General features: G+C 37.8%; 1 protein-coding gene across 2 annotated transcripts in view; it reads left to right on the forward strand.

Annotated features, from left to right (window-relative positions):
• The window catches only part of Znf292 (zinc finger protein 292), a 92,667-nt gene extending 72,855 nt beyond the window's left edge, over positions 1-19,812 (forward strand). For both annotated transcript variants that reach the window (XM_052718782.1, XM_052718783.1), the window contains 3 exons: positions 2,448-2,584; positions 4,967-5,108; positions 10,871-19,812. In XM_052718782.1, coding sequence (XP_052574742.1) covers positions 2,448-2,584; positions 4,967-5,108; positions 10,871-17,986 — 7,395 coding nt within the window. In that variant the 3' untranslated portion in view covers positions 17,987-19,812. The remainder of the gene's footprint in view (positions 1-2,447; positions 2,585-4,966; positions 5,109-10,870) is intronic.
• Positions 19,813-20,579: the final 767 nt, after the last annotated feature.

Here is a 20,579-nt window from a genome sequence, read left to right on the forward strand (position 1 = left end):
TCATGGGTCCTTGGCGTAGGTAGTAGAAATAGCTGGCAGTGCTAGTTTACATCCAGTGTGTAGTCTGAAGACTTTGTCTTTAGAATAAACACATAAGGCTTGTTTGTCTGCTTGTTTATGCCCATGCCCTCACCCTCTTGTTTTCTCTCTACTCATCATTTTCCACATCACATTCTCCGGGTAGGAGAGTGTAGGTGAAGGTCAGTTGTATAAGATGTGAAAAGAAATTTTGTGTTCAGATTTGAGTCCCAAATCCAATATCTCATTGTATATATGAAAATAGTTTTAAAAATCTGAAAGGTAATGCGTATCTGGTTCCAAGCAGTTTCGGTTTAAGTGACACTTAGCCAGTGGTGGTAGCTCTTCAGCAAGCTCTTGTGTCGATTATCCACGCTAATTATGAAGAAGCTGGCCCCAATAAAAAGTTTGCTCATGTTATTGTTATTAACATGTTATGAAAAGTTTAAAAAAACCTTGCAGTTTATCTAACTGACATTTGCCATCATTAATGCATATTACAGTGCTTATTTAAAATTCGCAAAGCTCTTGTAAAAGGTAATCGATAAAATGACAAGAGGGGAGGCCTTTGATGGCAGTCAGACAGTTTGTTTTGATTTGTGGGTCTACTTCACAAATGACATAATTTCTTTCTTATCTATAAAATGTTACACTTTCTGTCTAGTGGTAAAATTATAATTACGTGAATGTCAGACATTGTGTTTAACTTATTGTAGATATTTTAAAATATTGATTGTATAGATATATATCTTTTAGTCCCTTTTTTTCTTGGACTGTGTAAGTGGGGTCAATTACAGATAAAGATTTGTTACAGTGTGACTGACAGAGGAGTAGTAGATGAGCACTCAGTGTACTGGGGTACCCAGAGGTGGTCCTCAGACTCACAGTCCTGACTCATCATCCCTAGGGGATTCCATGGCTGACCATGAACAGTTTAGGCTTTAGTCAGAACCCAGCTACTAATCTCATACTTACTTAAAAGATTGCTCAGTGATTAAGAGCACTTAGTGCTTTTACAAAGGACCTGGGTTTGGTTCCCAGCCCATAGCATAGTTTACAACCATCCATAACTCCAGTTCCAAGGAATTGGGTTATCCCTCTTCTGGTCTCCTCTGACACCAGGCACACATATAGTACACATAAGTACATGCAGGCATTCATACATACACAAAACAATAAAATCTTCTTTAAGGTCTTTAAAAAATAAACCATTACTAAATCACAAGAATGGAAATTATGTTTGTTCTATTTTTGTTTTGTAACCCGGCCTGGCCTAGAACTTCTGGTCTTCCTTCCCTCTGCCTCCTGGGATCTATCAGCAAGCACTTATTAATGTTTCCATACCCAGTTTCATATAATGAAACTTCTCAAATGGATTGTCACACAGCCTTCATCCTGATCATTGATCACCCTTAAAATCACACATTATTGTCCTCCATTTAAACACAGCACATTACACATTACCTTTTGCTTACTTTGTATTTGATGAAGTGTGTGAGAGATTATCAACAGGAGAGAGAAACACAGTTCTGTGGTATGAGGAGGTTAATGATCTTCATTCATTAGTCTTCAGGTCTTTTTCCCATCTCATTTATACTACAAGGAATTAAATCTTTCTATCCTGTGAAACAGAGATGATAGATAATGTTTGTTGTAGCAAATTGTAGACATCATTGGCTAATTCTGTTTTATATATATATGTGTATATATATGTCATGTATATAAATATACAAAAACTAAGATGGTATATTTTTTAATTTAAGTAAGCTATAGGTTAAATGATTCAGGTTGCTTTTATCTAGATTATATGAATTTCTAGAAAAGCTTTGAAATGGAATAAGTTTATATGAAAAGCAGAATAGTAGATCTGTGAGCTTATTTTTAAAGTGATATAGCTATATACAATGTTCTGCATTATTTCTTCCCTTAAGATGAGTAGACATTTAGTTTGTTAATCAATAGCCGATACGTTCTCTATCTTCTCTGTCTGTCTTCTGGTTCTAGTAGTAATTTAAGTCAGTGAGTCAAAGGGGAATAGTAAAAGTGAAGTGATTTTCTTTTCTGGGTAATGAATGGATCCAATTTAATGGATAAAGGATGTTTATGATTAACACTAGTTATTTACTGAATAGTCATACTTTCCTGAACATAGTTGGTATCCTGTGTTTCTTAATATTCTTTCAGAATACTGTATTAACTTTTATTAGTTAAAAAGAAAGGATTTTTTTAAAGAAAACTAGCCAAGTTTTTATCTCAATTATAATTTGATAGTATAAAAGTTAATAACATTTTACTGATGGAAATTGGTGTTATCAAATAAAAAAATTAACTATGTTCCTTTTTCTCTCTAGATAGATAGATAGATAGATAGATATAGATAGATATGCTAAAGTCGTTTCATGGCCTGTTTCTGTTTCCTTTGTCTGTAGATTGCGGAAGTTGATTGCAAAGATGCATTAGAAATGATCTGTAATTTAGAGTCAGAGGGTGATGAGAAGAACGCCCTTGTTTTATGTACTGCTTTTCTTTCACGGCAGCTCCAGCAAGGAGACATGTACTGCGCTTGGTGAGTCGCTGTCCTTTTTAACTAGGGAAACAGATCAGGTGGGGTGGTGCACGCCTTTAATCCCATCACTCTTGAGGGCAGAGGCAACCTGATCTGTGAGTTTCCAGGCCAGCCAAGGCCACATAGTGAGACCCTGTCTAAAAAAGAAACAAAAACAATTAAAAGAATACAAAGTAGATTTTAAGAATTCATATAATTTGGAAGCTTTTAAAGGCCTTTTTCTCTTACCAAGACAAAAAGTGTATTTTCAGATATTACAGTCTGTGCAAACTGATTATCAAATAGTTCATACTTTACTTTTAGAAACTCTGTGTTAAGGACAATACAATTAAAAAGGTTTACTTTATCAGAAACCACTAAATTCATTTTCAGCTTACTTTTACCAACCCGAGATTCTATTATATATTTTTTTCATCTGTATATTATCTATCTTGAGTCACTTAGCACTAAAATGTGGTAATGTAGTTTACTTCGTAGCTGTGGAGGTCATTCCTCTTTGCTGACTTGGTGTTCTCCTTTGGTGCATGCTTTCTGATCTGGCACATTCCCAAAACTTGTTACAATATCCCTTTGGGAGGCTGCAGCTTACTTACATTAGCTCCTGTTAACTTAAAAACTTGATTCCAGCCTTAGATTAGTGTTATCTGAGACTAACTATTGTTTATACTCAATAGCATTATTGGTCTTTAAAGAAAATTTGGCTAATAACCTTCTGGCATTTAAGAGTATTTGCTAGGCACTACATGGCCTGTGGATGAATAGAGAATAGGCAGGTAAATAAAGGGCTTTGTAATCAAATACATGCAAGTTCATAGTTACTAGGCTTTTCTAAGAGGTTGATTCTTATTGTGAATAAAGGTAAATCTTTAATACAGAGGAGATTGCTCTAAAAGTTATGGATGACTACAGTGTGCTTATCAAGGATAAGCAGATTTTTGGGGCATAAGATAATGCGAAAGTCAGTGATAAGTAGGGAATCATTGTGACATTGGTTTAAAAAGACATCAAATTGAATTTTATATGATACACAAATGCAGTCTGTTACCAACTCTGAAGGGCAACATGAAAAACTTCGTTTAAAAATTTGTTTTAAATGCACAGTTGGCAGTTATTTAGAAAATGCATAGTGAGGACAACACAACATAGCAGGAAGAAGAATTGCAGAGCTTAGACAAGCATTAGGAAGCCAGTGAGTAATCCAACTAGGAAGCTATAAGGGCTTCCTTATGTATATGGCATGAAGTGATAGAAATGTAAAAGAAACATAGTTACCAGTTTCAAGTATAGTAAAAAATTGCAGTGGGGGGGGCTTTGGGTCAGTGGTAAAGATGTATTCAAGTAGAAAGATGGTGAATGGGAATAATGGCAGACACCATTTTCATCCAGTCACCCATTGCTTAGAGATAGGATGCATCCTAGAATGGTTGGTTTGAAGTAATTTGTCATTAAGAAGGCTGCAGTGCTGTACCTCACTAAGATGATTAATGGATGGATCCAGTCAAACTGTATGTGGCTACTGTTGAACTACTGTTACTGGATTCATGACTCTACTAAGATTCAGGTCTTAGAAGAATCAAAATAAATGAGGCTTAGAAAGAACTAGAAAGGTGAATGTGGCCAAATTTTACAGGCAGATCTTGAGGTCCTCAACAGATGTTAAAATCCAGCAAGTGAGCAGTTATGTGAGCAGTGAAGAGGACAGAATTTTAAGGAGCTGGATACTGAAGAAAACAATAGCAGAAGCTAGTATTGACAAGAACAGTTGCTGAAAATGTTGATACAGGGGAAAGTCAATGAAGGGTGGAAGAGAAATTGATACAAAGAGCACATTTATCATTTTATTTTCTGTGAAAACGTTACTACATTTAGATAAGATTAAATTTTAATAATAACAATCTTATGGATAGATTTTAATTTAGAAGATACGTGCTTTATAGGGTGATAGTGTGAGTTTCTATCACTTCACTGAGGTGTACCTCTAATCCTAGACGAGTATGTTTTAGTCCTTATGCCTTGTTAGGTATTATGCATACACTTTGTATTTTTATATTACATAGTTAAAAGTCTAAATGTGACTCAAAGGTTCTCATTGTATAACTTTTTTAAGTGTTAGGTGTTTTTTTAGTAAAAGAGTTCTACTCTGAGATTGAAAAATACTATCAACAAAGTAAGAAACCGCATCTGATTTTTATTTGGTTTTCAGAAATTCAGGGTGTGGACTTATCTTGTATTTAGGCATAATTCTACCCATAGAATTAAAATCTAAAGTCAGTTTTAATTTCACATGTAATGGCTGGACTAGCATATTCCATGGTTATTCCATGGTTATTGTATTACTCCTTCTGCTTATCCTTCAAACTTTTTTTTTTTTTTTTTTTAAAGGGAACTCACTCTCTTTTGGAGTAAACTACAGCAAAGGGTAGAACCATCAATACAAGTGTACCTTGAGAGGTGTCGTCAACTTTCTTTGTTAACGAAGACTGTATATCACATTTTCTTCCTGATTAAAGTTATTAATTCAGAGGTAAGAATAATCACGGTATCTTCCCTTATTTAAATGATATAAATCATCTTTAATAAGATCTCAGCTTTTGTTATTTTGACATTTCCTTCAGTGATTTTTTTTTTCTTTCATTTTACTGCATTGGTCCTTGATTTTTCTTATTAATCCTTTGAAATGTTTGATTCAGAGAAAACTTAAGTGCTTGGGTCCAGCCTCTGCTAGGGTTCAGGTCCTGAGGCGGGGAAGGGGCACTGGTGCAAGGAAGAGTTCTGACCACCAAGTGGATTGCATTCAAGTGGCCCCCAAATAGCTCGAGTTGTCTTTGTTTATACTTAGAGTTTTTCTTACCACGCTTACATGAACATCTTTATTATTGTCTCCTATTTTTGACTTCTAAAAAATACATCATATTTTAAAGAATACATCATAATCATTATGAAAGCCCCCGTTGTTCTCCTTTATGCTTCTCCAAATACACCTTCCCACCCCCTGCATAACCTTATTCTAGACGTAGAGTTCAGCATTTCACAGGCCTCACTAAATATCGAGCCAGACACATCCTGCTCTCACAGCCCTTATGTCATCTGGCAGCTACTTGCGGTTGCAAAGTTAAAAAGTAATAGACATGGGTAAAATGCTTTAAGGACAACAATATTCAAACCCAGACAATTCTTTCGTGTCTGCAAGATAGGCTTTTATGCAGTTCCCCTCTCTGTAAGAGGGTCCCATGTCTCAGTCTCTCTGTAAAAGGCAGACTTTCATAAGGCACTCTTTCCCATCTTACCATATCATACTTCTTCCACCAATATAAGCTCCTGTGTATGGCAAAGATGAATCTATCCATCTCATATTTTTTTTTTTTTTTTTTGGTTTTTCGAGACAGGGTTTCTCTGTGTAGCTTTGCGCCTTTCCTGGAACTCGCTTTGGAGACCAGGCTGGCCTCGAACTCCCAAAGATCCGCCTGCCTCTGCCTCCCAAGTGCTGGGATTAAAGGCGTGTGCCACTACCGCCCAGCTCCATCTCATATTTTACATTGCATTTTCCCCCATTGGCTCATACTAGATCCTGTCATTGATTCTATATGCTTGGTGTCCAGAGAACTTACTCTGAACAGTTGACACTATGTCTATACCTGAGGCTTTTTCCCTATTCTGTGTTTGCATACTTTACTCTCCTTTCCAGAACTGTGAGACAGGGTTAATGTTCCAAGTGTTGTTTTCTTGTATATACCTAACGGTCCCTGTTGAGTCAGAAAAGTTCCCAGAATTAGGAGTTGTACTTAGTAATTCCAGATAAGAGAAACCTAAGTCCCCTGATGAAACTTAGGGGAAAATATTTGAGAAAAAAACAGAATTTCCAGGGGAAATTACAGCTATTACATGTGTGACTGACAAAGTAAAACTAAAAACTGCCCAAAGAATTACCAATAAAAGGCGAGAGAAAAGAGCCTGCAAGCTGCACCAATTTTGCCAATTCCTATGCTGTCCCGCAGTCCTTGCCAAGTGAGAGTCGTTTCCACAAGTGTCTTGCCCTGAGGAAACCCGTTGGACAGGTAGTCGTATGCTGATCCGAGACCAGGCTGCACAGCTCCCAACATGAGAACTTCAGTGACAATGGAAGACTCCTCCCGTCGATGTGTTGTTGGCCATGTTTGTTCTTTGGTGTGCCACCTCTTTGGTAGTTTGGGTCAATGGAAGTTTAGAAAGTGTGAAAAGGAATTTAGGAAATTACTCTGTTGCTGACAGTAGATCTAAAAAAAACCTTCCATAAAACAGCCACAAAACTTGATAAAATAAAACTACTCATCATTGAGTTTATACAAACATTAAGAAAATATCCCTCCCCTCCTAGAATTCAACATAAAACCTATAACCTACTAAGTATAGCAAAAAGCTTGAACTGGGGCTAGGCTATAGATGAGTTAGAAGAGTGCTTGCCCTAACATTCAGTGAGCCCTGGGTTTGATCCCCAGCACCAAATAGACCAGAAGTGGGAGTATGCACATATAGTCCCAGTTCAAACTTATCCATGGCTACATGTTAAGTGCCAGCTTAGGTATGATATGTGAGATCCTGTGTCAGGGAGAAGGAGAGGGAGGAATGGGTAAGAGTTGAAGAAAAAAACGCTTGGACTGATTGGTATATGGTATAATGCTACTTGAAATAACCACATAATTCAGATTTGCATATCCATCTAGAGACCAGAGATAGCTCTGTGGAGATCAGATGAAGTGTTGAGCCCTCTCAAATTAGGGAGTTAGATCTGAATTCTTCCCTCCTGCGCCCACCACAACTCTGGAACCTGTGAAGTGACATTATTTCATTGAGAAACAGACTAGAAAAATATAGCACTGATGGATGATAGAGAGCGTTAGGTAATGATCAGCTGGATTCTGGGTCAAAAGAGGTGAGTCTTTCCCTAAGAAATTATAACCATAAGTCTATTTAACACATATTTGGTGCTGTGTAGTTCAGAAATCCCCATGCCAAGTAATGTTTAAGAGGTGAGAAACCTGAACTGTGCCATAGTTGCAGAAGCAGATACAGAACTGCTTTGAAGGGACATGTCAGTACAAGATTCTTATAAAAAGCTCTGGTTAGGGTGAGCTCATCATCAAGGCTTACAAATTATGTGACTGCCTTTTGTGAGTAAATGTTAACAGGCAGAAGGATAGAATTAAACATGCAAGCAGAAAAACTATGAATTGCATATAAAGGCATGAATGAAAAAAATCTGAAGTAATTTCATCATAGTAGGATTGGGGCTGGAGGAAAGGCTCTGAGATTAAAAGCATGTACTGTTCTTGTAGATGACCTGAGTTGAGTTCCCAGCACCCATATAAGGCAGCTCACAATCACCTAACTCCACTTCCAGCAATCCAATGCCTCTAGTTTCTACTGGTACCTGCAACTCATGTGCACAGACACACAATTTGTAAAAATAGTAAAATTAACAGGGGTCTAGAGAGATGACTCAGTGGTTACGAGTACCAGCTGATCTTTGATGTGATTCCCAGCACCCAACTGGCAGCTTACAACTATCTGTAAATCCAGGTTCAGGGGCACTGATGTCCTCTTCTGACCACCAAAACACACACATATATATGTATTTAAACACTATCAGAAAGAATGACAGGATTGATTTGTCTAGTATGAATAATGTAACTGTGAATAATCTATAAAAAAACAAAAATACACAAAACAATAAAGCATGAATGACACTATTTGTCTTAGTTTGAGGTTCTATTGCTGTGAAGAGACACCATGACCATGTCAACTCTTACAAAGGAAAACATTTAATTGTGTGGTTTACAGTTTCAGCGATTTAGTCCATTATCATCATTGTAGGAAACATGGCAGCATGCAGGCAGACATGGTGCTAGAGAAGGGCTGAGAATCCTACATCTTAAGGCAACAGGAAGTGGTCTGAGACACTGCATATATGAGACCTTAAAGCCCACCTCCACAGTCACACATTTTCTCCAGCAAAGCCACACCTCCTAATAGTGCCACCCCCATTGAGCTTATGGGGGCCAATTACATTCAAACTGCCACACTATTAAACAGTGATACCTGTGATAAATGACCAGATTTTTAAACGAGTCAGAACATTTTGAAATGCAGGAACAAAGTAATTGAAAATTTTAAAACACCATAGGTAGAGCACAGGTTATATGCAGGTGAAGAGGCTGAAAGCACATTTGAGTCCACACATTTATAAAAGAGATGGGAATCTTGTCACGAGTGTACTCCTAGCCTTGTGTTGCTGATTTTCTTTTGGTGACCTGGATCGGAATTCAGCTCATTTCTATTTAAATATATACAGAAGACATCTTCTAAAGATATTATCATTGCATAGAATCTAAAAATTCAGCATGATAATAGTTATTTAAATTATCTACAAATTCTTTTGAAAGGTGAAATAAAAAATAAAATAAACCTACTACTCCATCTTCCTTTAAAAGTACCTTTTATTGCCTGTATTTGATCAGTAAGCCTTAAATAATAAATTTTTATATTTATTTTGTCCAGAAATGATTTGTTTTATCTTTCTACTTTCCTGCTCTTCCTCTCTATTTCAGCCCTGCTAACTCATCTTTAGTTTTCATTTAATATACTATGATGCCACAGTTAAAAATAAACTGAAACAGAGCAGTAGGTTTCCTAGGATGTGACTGTGTAGTTTTAATCATCAGCTTGTGTTACTACTAAACATCTCGCTTAGTCAACAGCATGGCAGAGCAGAAGGCACTTGCAACTAGAAGTCAGGTTAGCTGGGTATCAATCTTACCTCACTGCTGACTACCTTGATCAACTTAACCACTCTGGGGTTTGTTTCTCAGTTAAATCGAGTCCAAGGAGTGGGGTAAAAGTGCCTGTCCACCTTCATCCTCACTCCTTCCCTCCTTCCTTGTAAGGAGGCCATGCTGCTAGGCCTCATGTTGGGAAAACTTGGACTAGAGCTTCTCTCTCCATGATGACTGTCATAATTTTATGTGCCCAGTGGTCCTTCATAGTTATGTAACATAGATGGTAGAATACTCTGATGTCATAAACATTTGTGTTGGTAGTGTGCTTTTATTCACCAACATTCAGATTTAAGTGGTTTTTAAGAATTAATCTCTCATGTAATTTCACTGTATTATGGAAAATGGGTGTGAATTCAAACTGTTTAAAAGTATACCTGCTATGTAATCAGTTTATGATTTAAGTGTTGCCTATTGCTTAATTTTCCAGTATACACAGTGAAAACTCTAAAGAATGAGATGTTTGATAAGATTCTTTTTGTGTGTGTGGCATCATTTGTTATGTTTTACATGTAGTTACAACATACAAATATTTTTAAAACAAGCCATTTGCTTTGCTAGGTGTCATGGTGCACAAATGCAATCTCATCTCTTGTAAGTCTGATCCAGAACGATCATGAAGTCGGCCCAGCCTGGGCTACAAAGCATGCTCCTGTCTCAAAAATCAAAGAAAACCACTGGACGATGGTGGTGCATGCGTTTAATCCCTGCACTCGGAGGAAGGGCCAGTGGATCTCTGTGAGTTTGAGGCCAGCCTGGTCTATGGTGTGAGTTCCAGGACAGCCAAGGCTACACAGAGAAACCCTGTCTCAAAAAACTAAAATAATTAAAAAAATTAAACCAAACCATTTGTGGTTAGTGCGTTGGAACAAATCCTTGCTCAGCAGTTGGCAGTCTCATTAGGATTCCTCTCTAGAATATCTGTAGTTGTACTTTGTGGTCTTGAATCAGCTTTTGCTGATCTTTAGAGAAAGAGTTGACACATTAGAAAAGTTATTTTCCTCAAGGTAAGTTTCCTTATCCATACATTCTCTGACATCTGGATCCTTCCTTAAATTCATTCCCTTCCCCCTTCATTTTGTGAGTTTTCAAAATATCACATTCTCTAGAATTCTCACTGTCTCTCCAGCCCCTTGACCTCTGCTCTATAGAAAGGATCTGAGAAGTAAGAAAGGTAAAATAACTTCCATGTTTGCCTGTATCCGATGATCTAGGTTTTTTGTTGTAGATGTTTTTGTTGTTCTTTGATACAGGTCTTTGCTTAGTTTTGCTGCTTGTGTTTGTAATGATTTTCGGGTTACTTGTAAACCCATATCCACACCAAGTTGATTTAGAAGGCATGTCTTTTCCAATATTGTTATTTTAAGATTTGAAAGCAACACACGTCTTTTTTGAAAGCCCAATTAAAAAAAAACAAAAAACGAATCTGCGCTGGATAGTGTCAATTAACCTTTCCTGTTTTTTATTTATTTCACAGACTGAAGGGGCTGGACTTGCTACTTGCATAGAATTATGTGTAAAAGCTCTTCGCTTGGAATCTACAGAAAACACTGAAGTGAAAATATCAGTTTGCAAGACCATTTCATGTTTGTTGCCCGATGACCTGGAAGTGAAACGTGCTTGTCAACTGAGTGAATTTCTTATTGAGCCTACAGTAGATGCATATTATGCTGTGGAAATGTTATATAACCAGCCAGACCAGAAATATGATGAAGAGAATCTCCCTATACCCAATTCTCTACGTTGTGAGCTCTTACTTGTTTTGAAAACTCAGTGGCCCTTTGATCCAGAATTTTGGGATTGGAAAACCTTGAAACGACAGTGTCTTGCACTAATGGGAGAAGAGGCATCTATTGTATCTTCAATTGATGAACTGAATGACTGTGAAGTGTATGAAAAAGTGGATTACCAGGACGGAAACAGAGAAGCCTCTGTGAATGGTCTTTCTGGTGGACTCGGTACTAATTCTGGCCTGCTGATGGATACTGGTGATGAAAAGCAAAAGAAGGACATAAAACAATTCAAAGACAGGGGGTTTATATCTGCTAGGTTCAGGAATTGGCAAGCCTACATGCAGTATTGTGTGCTATGTGACAAAGAATTCCTTGGACACAGAATAGTACGGCATGCTCAAAAACATTACAAAGATGGGATTTACAGCTGTCCCATATGCGCAAAGAATTTTAATTCTAAAGAAACTTTTGTCCCTCATGTCACACTGCATGTTAAACAGTCTAGTAAAGAGAGACTAGCGGCTATGAAACCATTAAGAAGATTGGGAAGGCCTCCGAAAATCCCAGCCACCCATGAAAGTCAGAAGACCAATACTAATGCTGTGGGTAAACAGGAACAACGCCCCATAAAAAAGAACAGTCTCTATTCCACAGATTTCATAGTGTTTAATGACAATGATGGTTCTGATGATGAGAATGATGACAAAGATAAATCTTACGAGCCAGAGGTGATCCCTGTCCAGAAACCAGTACCTGTTAATGAATTTAATTGCCCTGTAACTTTTTGTAAAAAGGGCTTTAAGTACTTCAAAAATTTAATTGCTCATGTAAAAGGTCATAAGGATAATGAAGATGCCAAACGCTTTCTTGAAATGCAAAGCAAAAAGGTCATTTGCCAGTACTGTCGACGGCATTTTGTGAGTGTCACTCACCTCAATGATCATTTACAGATGCACTGTGGCAGCAAGCCGTATATATGTATACAGATGAAATGTAAAGCTGGTTTCAATAGTTACGCGGAGCTGTTAGCTCACCGAAAGGAGCATCAAGTCTTTAGAGCAAAGTGCTTATTTCCAAAATGTGGCAGAATTTTTTCCCAAGCTTATTTACTGTATGATCATGAAGCACAACATTATAATACCTATACTTGTAAGTTCACAGGTTGTGGTAAAGTTTACCGTTCTCAGAGTGAGATGGAAAAGCATGTGGATGATCACAGTGCTCCTGAAAAAGAGCTGCCTCCTGAAGACCAACTTAATTTATCTGGAAATGATGTGAATCAGAACACAGAAGGGTGTACTGGGGGAGAAAGAACAATGCTTTCTTCAGAGAGAAACATTGAAAAGAGCTTAGGAGCAGATAGAAGTGATGATTGGGATAAAAGCCAAGCAGAATCAGATGTGACTCAACAAGGCCAGCTCTCGGCCTCTGAACTCAGGCAAGCTAACATACCATTGTCAAATGGTCTGGGAAACCCTGAAAATACTACTGTTCTTCAGACCAATGAAGTAGCTGTGTCCATCAAGGTGTCTCTCAACCATGGGACTGAGGATGACTTTGGCAAGCAAGAAAACCTAACCATGGAAGGCACTGGTGAGCCACTGGTGACAGAGTTGCATAAACCCAGTGATGGTGCTGCTGTTGGGTTGTGTCATCCATGTCTCCAAGAGCAGAAGCAGCATGAGCACCTAAATGAAGCCCAGATGGCTCAGAATTCTTTAGCAAATTCCGAATCGATGAAGATGGGTGACCTTAACCCACAAAACTTAGAAAGACAGGTGAACACTCTGATGACCTTCTCTATACCAAGTCAGGCGGGACTTCAAGACAGCTCACAGACTCCCAAGTTTGAATGTGGAGGTGATGTTAAGACATCATCCAGCCTTTATAATTTACCTCTTAAGACACTAGAAAGTATTGCATTTGTTCCATCGCAGCTCAGCCTGAGCAGTTCACTGGGAGCTCCATCAGTACCTCCAAAAGCTCCAGTTCAGAAATTCAGCTGCCAGGTCGAGGGGTGTACTCGAACATACAACTCCTCACAGAGTATTGGAAAACACATGAAAACAGCACACCCTGACCAATACGCTGCTTTTAAAATGCAGCGCAAAACTAAAAAAGGTCAGAAACCTAACAACTTAAATACACCAAATCATGGAAAGTGTGTTTATTTTTTGCCATCCCAAGTGAGCAGCTCTAATCATGCTTTTTTTACACCACAGACCAAAGCCAGTGGGAATCCTGCTTGTTCAGCCCAGTTGCAGCATGTCTCGCCTTCCATTTTTCCAGCTCATTTAGCAAGTGTATCAACTCCATTGTTACCCTCAGTGGAAAGTGTCCTAAGTCCAAACATACCTGCTCAGGATAAGCATGGACAAGATGGTCTATTATGTTCACAAATGGAAAACTTGTCTAATACTGCCTTGCCCTCACAAATGGAAGATCTAACCAAAACAGCTTTGCCTTTGAATATTGACAGCGGCTCAGATCCTTTCCTTCCTTTACCCACAGAAAATAGCTCTCTCTTCCCTTCACCAGCAAACAGTGAGAATAATTCTGTATTTTCCCAGCTGGAGAACAGTACAAATCATTATCCCTCACAGACGGAAGGAAACATGAGTTCCTCCTTTCTTAAAGGAGGCAGTAGTGAAAATGGGGTTTTTCCTTCACAAGTCAGCATTGCAGATGACTTCAGTAGCACCAGTGCCCAACAGTCTGCATCTAAAAAAGTGAAAAAAGACCGTGGTCGAGGCCCAAATGGGAAGGAAAGAAAACCCAAGCACAACAAAAGGGCTAAATGGCCTGCGATTATCAGAGATGGGAAATTTATCTGTAGCAGGTGTTACAGGGCTTTCACGAACCCCAGGTCCCTGGGTGGACACCTGTCTAAACGGTCTTACTGCAAACCACTGGATGGAGCAGAAATTGCACAGGAACTTTTACAGAGCAACAGGCAGCCTTCCCTTCTGGCCAACATGATTCTTTCCACAAGTGCAGTGAACATGCAACAGCCACACCAGTCTACCTTTAGTCCAGAAGCATGTTTTAAAGATCCATCATTCCTACAGCTTCTTTCTGTGGAAAATCGCTCATCATTTTTACCAAGTGCATTTCCTAGGTGTGATGTGAATAACTTTAATAACAGTGTTAGTCAGGAAGGCAGTGAAATTATTAAGCAGGCTTTAGAAACTGCTGGCATTCCTAGCACATTTGAGAGTGCCGAAATGCTTTCTCAGGTTGTTCCTGTAGGCAGTGTCTCCGATGGAGTACAAGTAAACACAGCAGGGCTGCCAGGTCCAACTGAGACACCCTTATTACAGACTGTCTGCCACCCGAACACCTCACCAACAAACCAGAATAGAACACCAAATTCCAAAACTTCCACCATCAAGGAATGTAACAATTTGCCCATCTTTACACCAAATGATTTACTACTCAAGACTATTGAAAATGGTCTGTGCTCCAATTCATTCACTAACTCTACCGAGCCGTCGCAAAATTTTACTGGTAGTAGCACACATGTTTCTGTTATAAGTGGTCCTCAAAATACAAGATCCAGTGCTTTGAATAAAAAAGGAAATAGTGCATCTAAGAGAAGAAAAAAAGTTGCTCCTCTAGTAATGATACCCAATGCTTCCCCAAATGTGGTACCAACTGACTTGACAATGGAGCTTACAGCAAAGAACCTTAAGGTCCCTGATACCAACGTTCGTTCAGATGTAATTCCAAATTGTGAACCTCAGGTTTTGGTGGAAAATCTCACACAGAAATTAAATAACATTGACAATCATTTGTTTATAACTGATGTAAAAGAGAACTTTAAAGCCAATGTTGAACCACACCCAGTGTTAGCCCCTTTATCCTTAAAAACTGAAAATGGTGATTCCCGAATGATGGCTTTGAGTTCATGCACATCAGTGACTTCTGATTTGCAGGTTTCTGAAGACAATGTTATACAGAACTTTGAGAAGACTCTTGAAATTATTAAAACTGCTATGAATTCTCAAATACTTGAGGTAAAAAGTGGATCTCAGGGTACTGGTGAGACACCACAGAATGCTCAGATAAATTACAGCATGCAGCTTCCTTCAGTAAACCCTATCCAAGATAGTAAGTTACCTGATTCTCCTCAGTGTTCCTCTTTCCTAACTGTAATGCCAACAAAAAATAACATTCTTCAGTCTGAAGCATTACATGAGGAGGATCAAATACAGGACATTTTAGAAGGTTTGCAAAACTTAAAATTAGAAACTGACCTCTCCACTCCAGCTTCCCAGTGTATGCTAATAAACACACCAGTAACACTGCCCCCTACTCCTACTAAATCAACTCCAAATACTGCAGTCCAGCCAGTTTCCGAAACAATACATATCCAGCTTAACGACAGAGTTAATAAGCCCTTTGTGTGTCAGAACCAAGGCTGTAACTACAGTGCCATGACAAAGGATGCCCTGTTCAAACACTACAGTAAAATCCACCAGTATACTCAAGAGATGATTCTTGAGATTAAGAAGAATCAGTTAAAATTTGCTCCATTTAAATGTGTAGTACCTACATGTACCAAAACATTTACAAGAAATTCTAATCTCCGGGCACACTGTCAGTTGGTGCATCATTTTACAACAGAAGAAATGGTAAAGTTAAAAATAAAAAGACCATATGGAAGAAAATCTCAGAGTGAAAATTTGTCAGCTCCACAAATTACTCAAGTGAAAAAACAGATACTCATAGCGGAAGAAATGAAAACAGACTTACAGCCTGCCGTGGAGTTACCAGCAGTGACAGATGACGCTCTTGGCAGTGTAGCAGTAATCCCAGAAAAACAACTTACAGAAAAAAAAAGTCCTGAGCAACCAGAAAGTTCTTCACAACCTGTCACAATCACTGTTGAACAATGTAATACAAATCTTACAAACATGAAAACCAAAGGAAGGAAAATTAAGAGACATAGAAAAGAAAAGGATGAAAAAAGAGAAAAGAATCCAGTCTCCCAGTGTGTTGAATTTCCAGCAAGATACAGTCCATATAGACCTTACTGCTGTGTTCACCAGGGATGTTTTGCTGCATTTACAATACAGCAAAACTTGATTCTTCATTACCAGGCTGTACATAAATCAAATCTTCCTACGTTTTCTGCAGAGGTGGAAGAGGAAAGTGAGGTTGGCAGAGAAAGTGAAGAAGCTGAAACTAAACAATCAATGAAAGAATTTCGGTGTCAGGTGAGTGACTGTTCTAGAATTTTCCAAGCAATTACTGGCCTAATACAGCACTACATGAAACTTCATGAAATGACCCCTGAGGAAATTGAAACCATGACTGCTGCTGTGGATGTTGGCAAATTTCCTTGTGACCAGTTGGAGTGTAAATCTTCTTTTACAACATATCTGAGCTATGTTGTTCATCTTGAGGTAGACCATGGAATTGGAACAAGGACAAGTAAAACAGAAGAAGATGGCATATACAAGTGTGATTGTGAAGGCTGTGACCGGATATATGCAACTCGGTCTAATCTCCTCCGACACATTTTTAATAAGCATAATGACAAACATAAGGCTCATCTGATTCGGCCAAGAAAATTAACTGGCCAGGAAAATATATCAAGTAAGGCAAACCAAGAAAAATCAAAGTCTAAGCATCGGGCAGCAAAACACAGCAGATCTGGAAAAGAAGGAATAAAAATGCCTAAGACCAAGCGAAAGAAAAAAAGTAATTTCGAAAGCAATAGTGCAAAAGTTGTGCAGATTGAAGAAAATAAGCCTTATTCTCTAAAACGTGGAAAGCATGTATATTCCATAAAGGCTAGAAACGACGCCTTGTCAGAGTGCACAAGCAAATTTGTGACGCAGTATCCATGTATGATAAAGGGGTGTACTTCTGTTGTTACAAGTGAAAGCAATATAATTAGACATTATAAGTGCCATAAATTGTCCAAAGCATTTACATCACAACACCGCAATATTCTTATTGTCTTCAAGCGGTATGGCAACCCACAAGGAAAGGAGACTTCTCAGCAAGAGGATGGTAAAGATGATATAAAAGATTCTGACACGTTTGTGTTAGAGAAAAGTGATAATACAAAAACAGCTACCATCCCACAGGAAGAAGGTATAAAAGGTGAAAAAGATGAAATGGATGAGCTAACAGAATTATTTATTACAAAATTAATAAATGAAGATAGCACAAATGTAGAAACTCAAGTTAATACTGCTTTAAAGGTAAATAATGATTTTCAGGAAAATGATTCCAGCCTACCAGAAAAACAAAAGACAGGTAATATGAAGAGAGTTTATAAGGAAAAAAGCACTGTGCAGAATAAGAAAAGAAAGGTTGAAAAAACTGAGCCAGAATTATCATTGGAGGTAAATACCTCACGTAAGGACGAAGAGACTGCTGTGGCAGTTCAAACCACCGAGGAGCATCCTGCATCCTTTGACTGGAGCTCCTTCAAACCAATGGGATTTGAAGTGTCATTTCTTAAGTTCCTGGAAGAGTCTGCAGTGAAGCAGAAGAAAAATACTGACAGAGACCATTCAAATGGTGGAACTAAGAGAGGATCCCATTCAAGTTCAAGGAGAAATGTTGATAAGACCGCTGTGACTGGTGGGAATCACACGTGTTCTTGTAAAGAAAGTGAAATCTTTGTACAGTTTGCCAATCCCTCCAAGCTTCCATGCAGTGAGAATGTAAAAATTGTTTTAGACAAGACTCTTAAAGATTGCAGTGAGCTTGTCCTAAAACAGCTTCAGGAAATGAAACCTACTGTCAGCCTAAATAAACTTGAAGTACTATCAAATGATCCAGATAGGACTGTTTTGAAAGAAGTCAGTATAGGTAAAGCCACAGGCAGAGGGCAGTACTGATAGGTAACTCATGTACTATAAATGCATATCATTTGTAGTTTTATTTTAAATAGAAAGCCATCAAGCATGCTGTAATTGTGAGCTTTTTAATTTGTTGACATGAATTAACCTAGCTTTAAAAAATGAGGAAAAAAAAAAAGCCATGACATTTGTCATGTAGAACTTTATTTTATCCCTATGGGACTTGAGCAAAATCAATACTTCAGTTATTGTAAATAATTGAGTTAAGCCTCAAATTTCTGTCACCTAGTTGTCCTTTCCATGAATTATACTGAATTATCTGTATGACTGGTATCTTTTTAGCAGATCACCACTCATGTATAGCAGTACTCTTTATTTGTAGATAGGTTTTGTATATATTTATTATTGTAAATCATTTGCTGCCACCAGCAGTCTGTAAGTCTAAATAAGTAAATGATACATTTATATTTGCAATTTTAATTTTAATGAAGTGATCAAGTTTTTAAACTTTTATTGTTTTAAATTAAGAACTTTTTGAACTAAAACTAGAAACTGCCGTAGTTAATTTTTTTTAACATAAAAAAATTTGCAAGATGCTGTCAAGGTGGTTGGCACGGTAGGCACATTACAGCGTTCTGCTTTGTGAATTTGCCATCCTCCATTCTTGGATGGTGTTCATGTGAATCAGAGCAGACTCCTCCGTAGTTTCATAGAGCTACAGATTTTTTTTTCCTTTTTCCATTGCTTCTAATTGGATATAGTTACTATGAGTCCATGAAATGTAATGGAAATGTGAATAAAGACTTTGCTACATTGAAGATTTTCAACATTGGTCTTTTAAAATATCCTTTGTCAGTGTGATAGGGACTAGTAGTGGAGCCGTGTAAATACCCAAGGTGGTGGTTTGTGAAGTAGCCCAGTGTTGCCTTAAATAAAATCACATTTCAGTCCTTCTTTCGTATGTGATCTTCTAAAGATTTTTTTTCTTCCCATTTTCTGAGATTTATGGATGGTGTATAGCTTTAAACTGTATAAACTTTTGTGGAAAGAATTTTTTAGACATTTTATAAATTTTAAAATTGGTATCATCAAAGTGAGCCCATCTTGCGTTTATAAAATGCAAGAATCCTTAACATTTATAGTTACATAGATGAAACACTTTCTATAAGGAAGTCATATGTTTTGATTTTACTATTTATAGGCATTAGGTTGTGCAGATTTGTCTGTATTTTTCACATTATCTAATGATACTGTTTTCATTAGATTAGTCTTCAAGAACAGTATTAGTCATGATTGATTACTTGATCATTCAGTATCTAATTCTAGCTTAGCTTTATTCACCAGACCTATGCTTCAAGGTAGGAGTTATTTCTGGAGCACTGACCGCCTCGTGGAAAGCACAGCTAAAGTCAGTACTGGAAACAAGGCATCCTTTGAATAGTTACTTTCATCTTTGTTTGCCATCATAGCATTATTGTTTTGTTTTCTTTTGTTTGACATATTATAAAGCAGTTGCATTCACAGTGTTAGCCTGAGCTGTGGTGTTGTGGTCACATGGATGTGTGTATCCCCTGTACAGCATCAGACTTGCAGGAGAAATGAATCACTTGACTGAAATTGCTGGGACTCTGAATAAATAAGCATGGTGAAGGAATGAACTTAATTTCTTTTGGAAACTTTAAAGTTTTATTATTAAAACATTACAGTTTTATTGAGGGACCTAGTGAGTTGTGTTGAGTAGTTGGTTTCACCTTAAGGTTTCTTTCCAGTATGCATAAAACTTGACACATTAAAATCCTTACCATTTGATAAGCCCACTGTTATTTATTAATGTTAAAATAAAGGTGGTTTTCATGGGTGATTTATATTTTTTATACAACTGAATTATGTTTGTTCATGGGATGTTTCCATACAGTTTTCTTAGGAGCGCTCCCAGCTCTTAAAGATGGATACTTAGCAAAACTGTCTGAGAGAATGCAGTAGCAGAGAGGTTCGTTATGAGTCATTGTAAGTTCGCCCCTGTAAAGCGAGAACTGCAGTGCACAGCCAGGCACTGTGGTCCACACACCCGATTCTAGTACTCAGAATTGCCTCACAACCCAGGCCAGCCTGTGCTACAGAACAAAGGCCTGTCTGCAGAAACAAGAAAGGGTACTGACAATATGGAAGAGAAGACCCACAGAGTGTGCATTGTCTTTCCTTATTAGAATATTGACCACTAGACATTCCTTCAGTTATTCTGCTGTATTATCAGAGAAAGAGCTTGCCAGCATTGAGTGGTATTTGTTTATTTATTTTATAGGTAGTGAATGCTAAAGTAATTATGAGAGTGAGCTCTTTTTAGTGTGAAACATGAAAGCATAAAACAAGAATGAACTTACAGAGTAGCATGCTAGTAAAGCTGATACGGAATATAAAGTCAATATTAAATAACTATTTTTCTCAATCTGCTTTTTTATTTTTATTTTTATTTTTTATTCAAGACAGGGTTTCTCTGTGTAGCCCTGGCTGTCCTGGAACTCAAAGAGATCCACCTGTCTCTGCCTCTGATCACTGGGATTAAAGGTGTATACCACCATGCCCAGTTTCAATCTGTTCTTAAAATATCTTCTTGCAACCTAAATTTACCCAA

The sequence above is a fragment of the Peromyscus californicus genome, unplaced genomic scaffold (genome assembly GCF_007827085.1).
Source record: "Peromyscus californicus insignis strain IS unplaced genomic scaffold, ASM782708v3 Scaffold_5__1_contigs__length_169319896, whole genome shotgun sequence".
Lineage (NCBI taxonomy): Eukaryota > Metazoa > Chordata > Mammalia > Rodentia > Cricetidae > Peromyscus > Peromyscus californicus.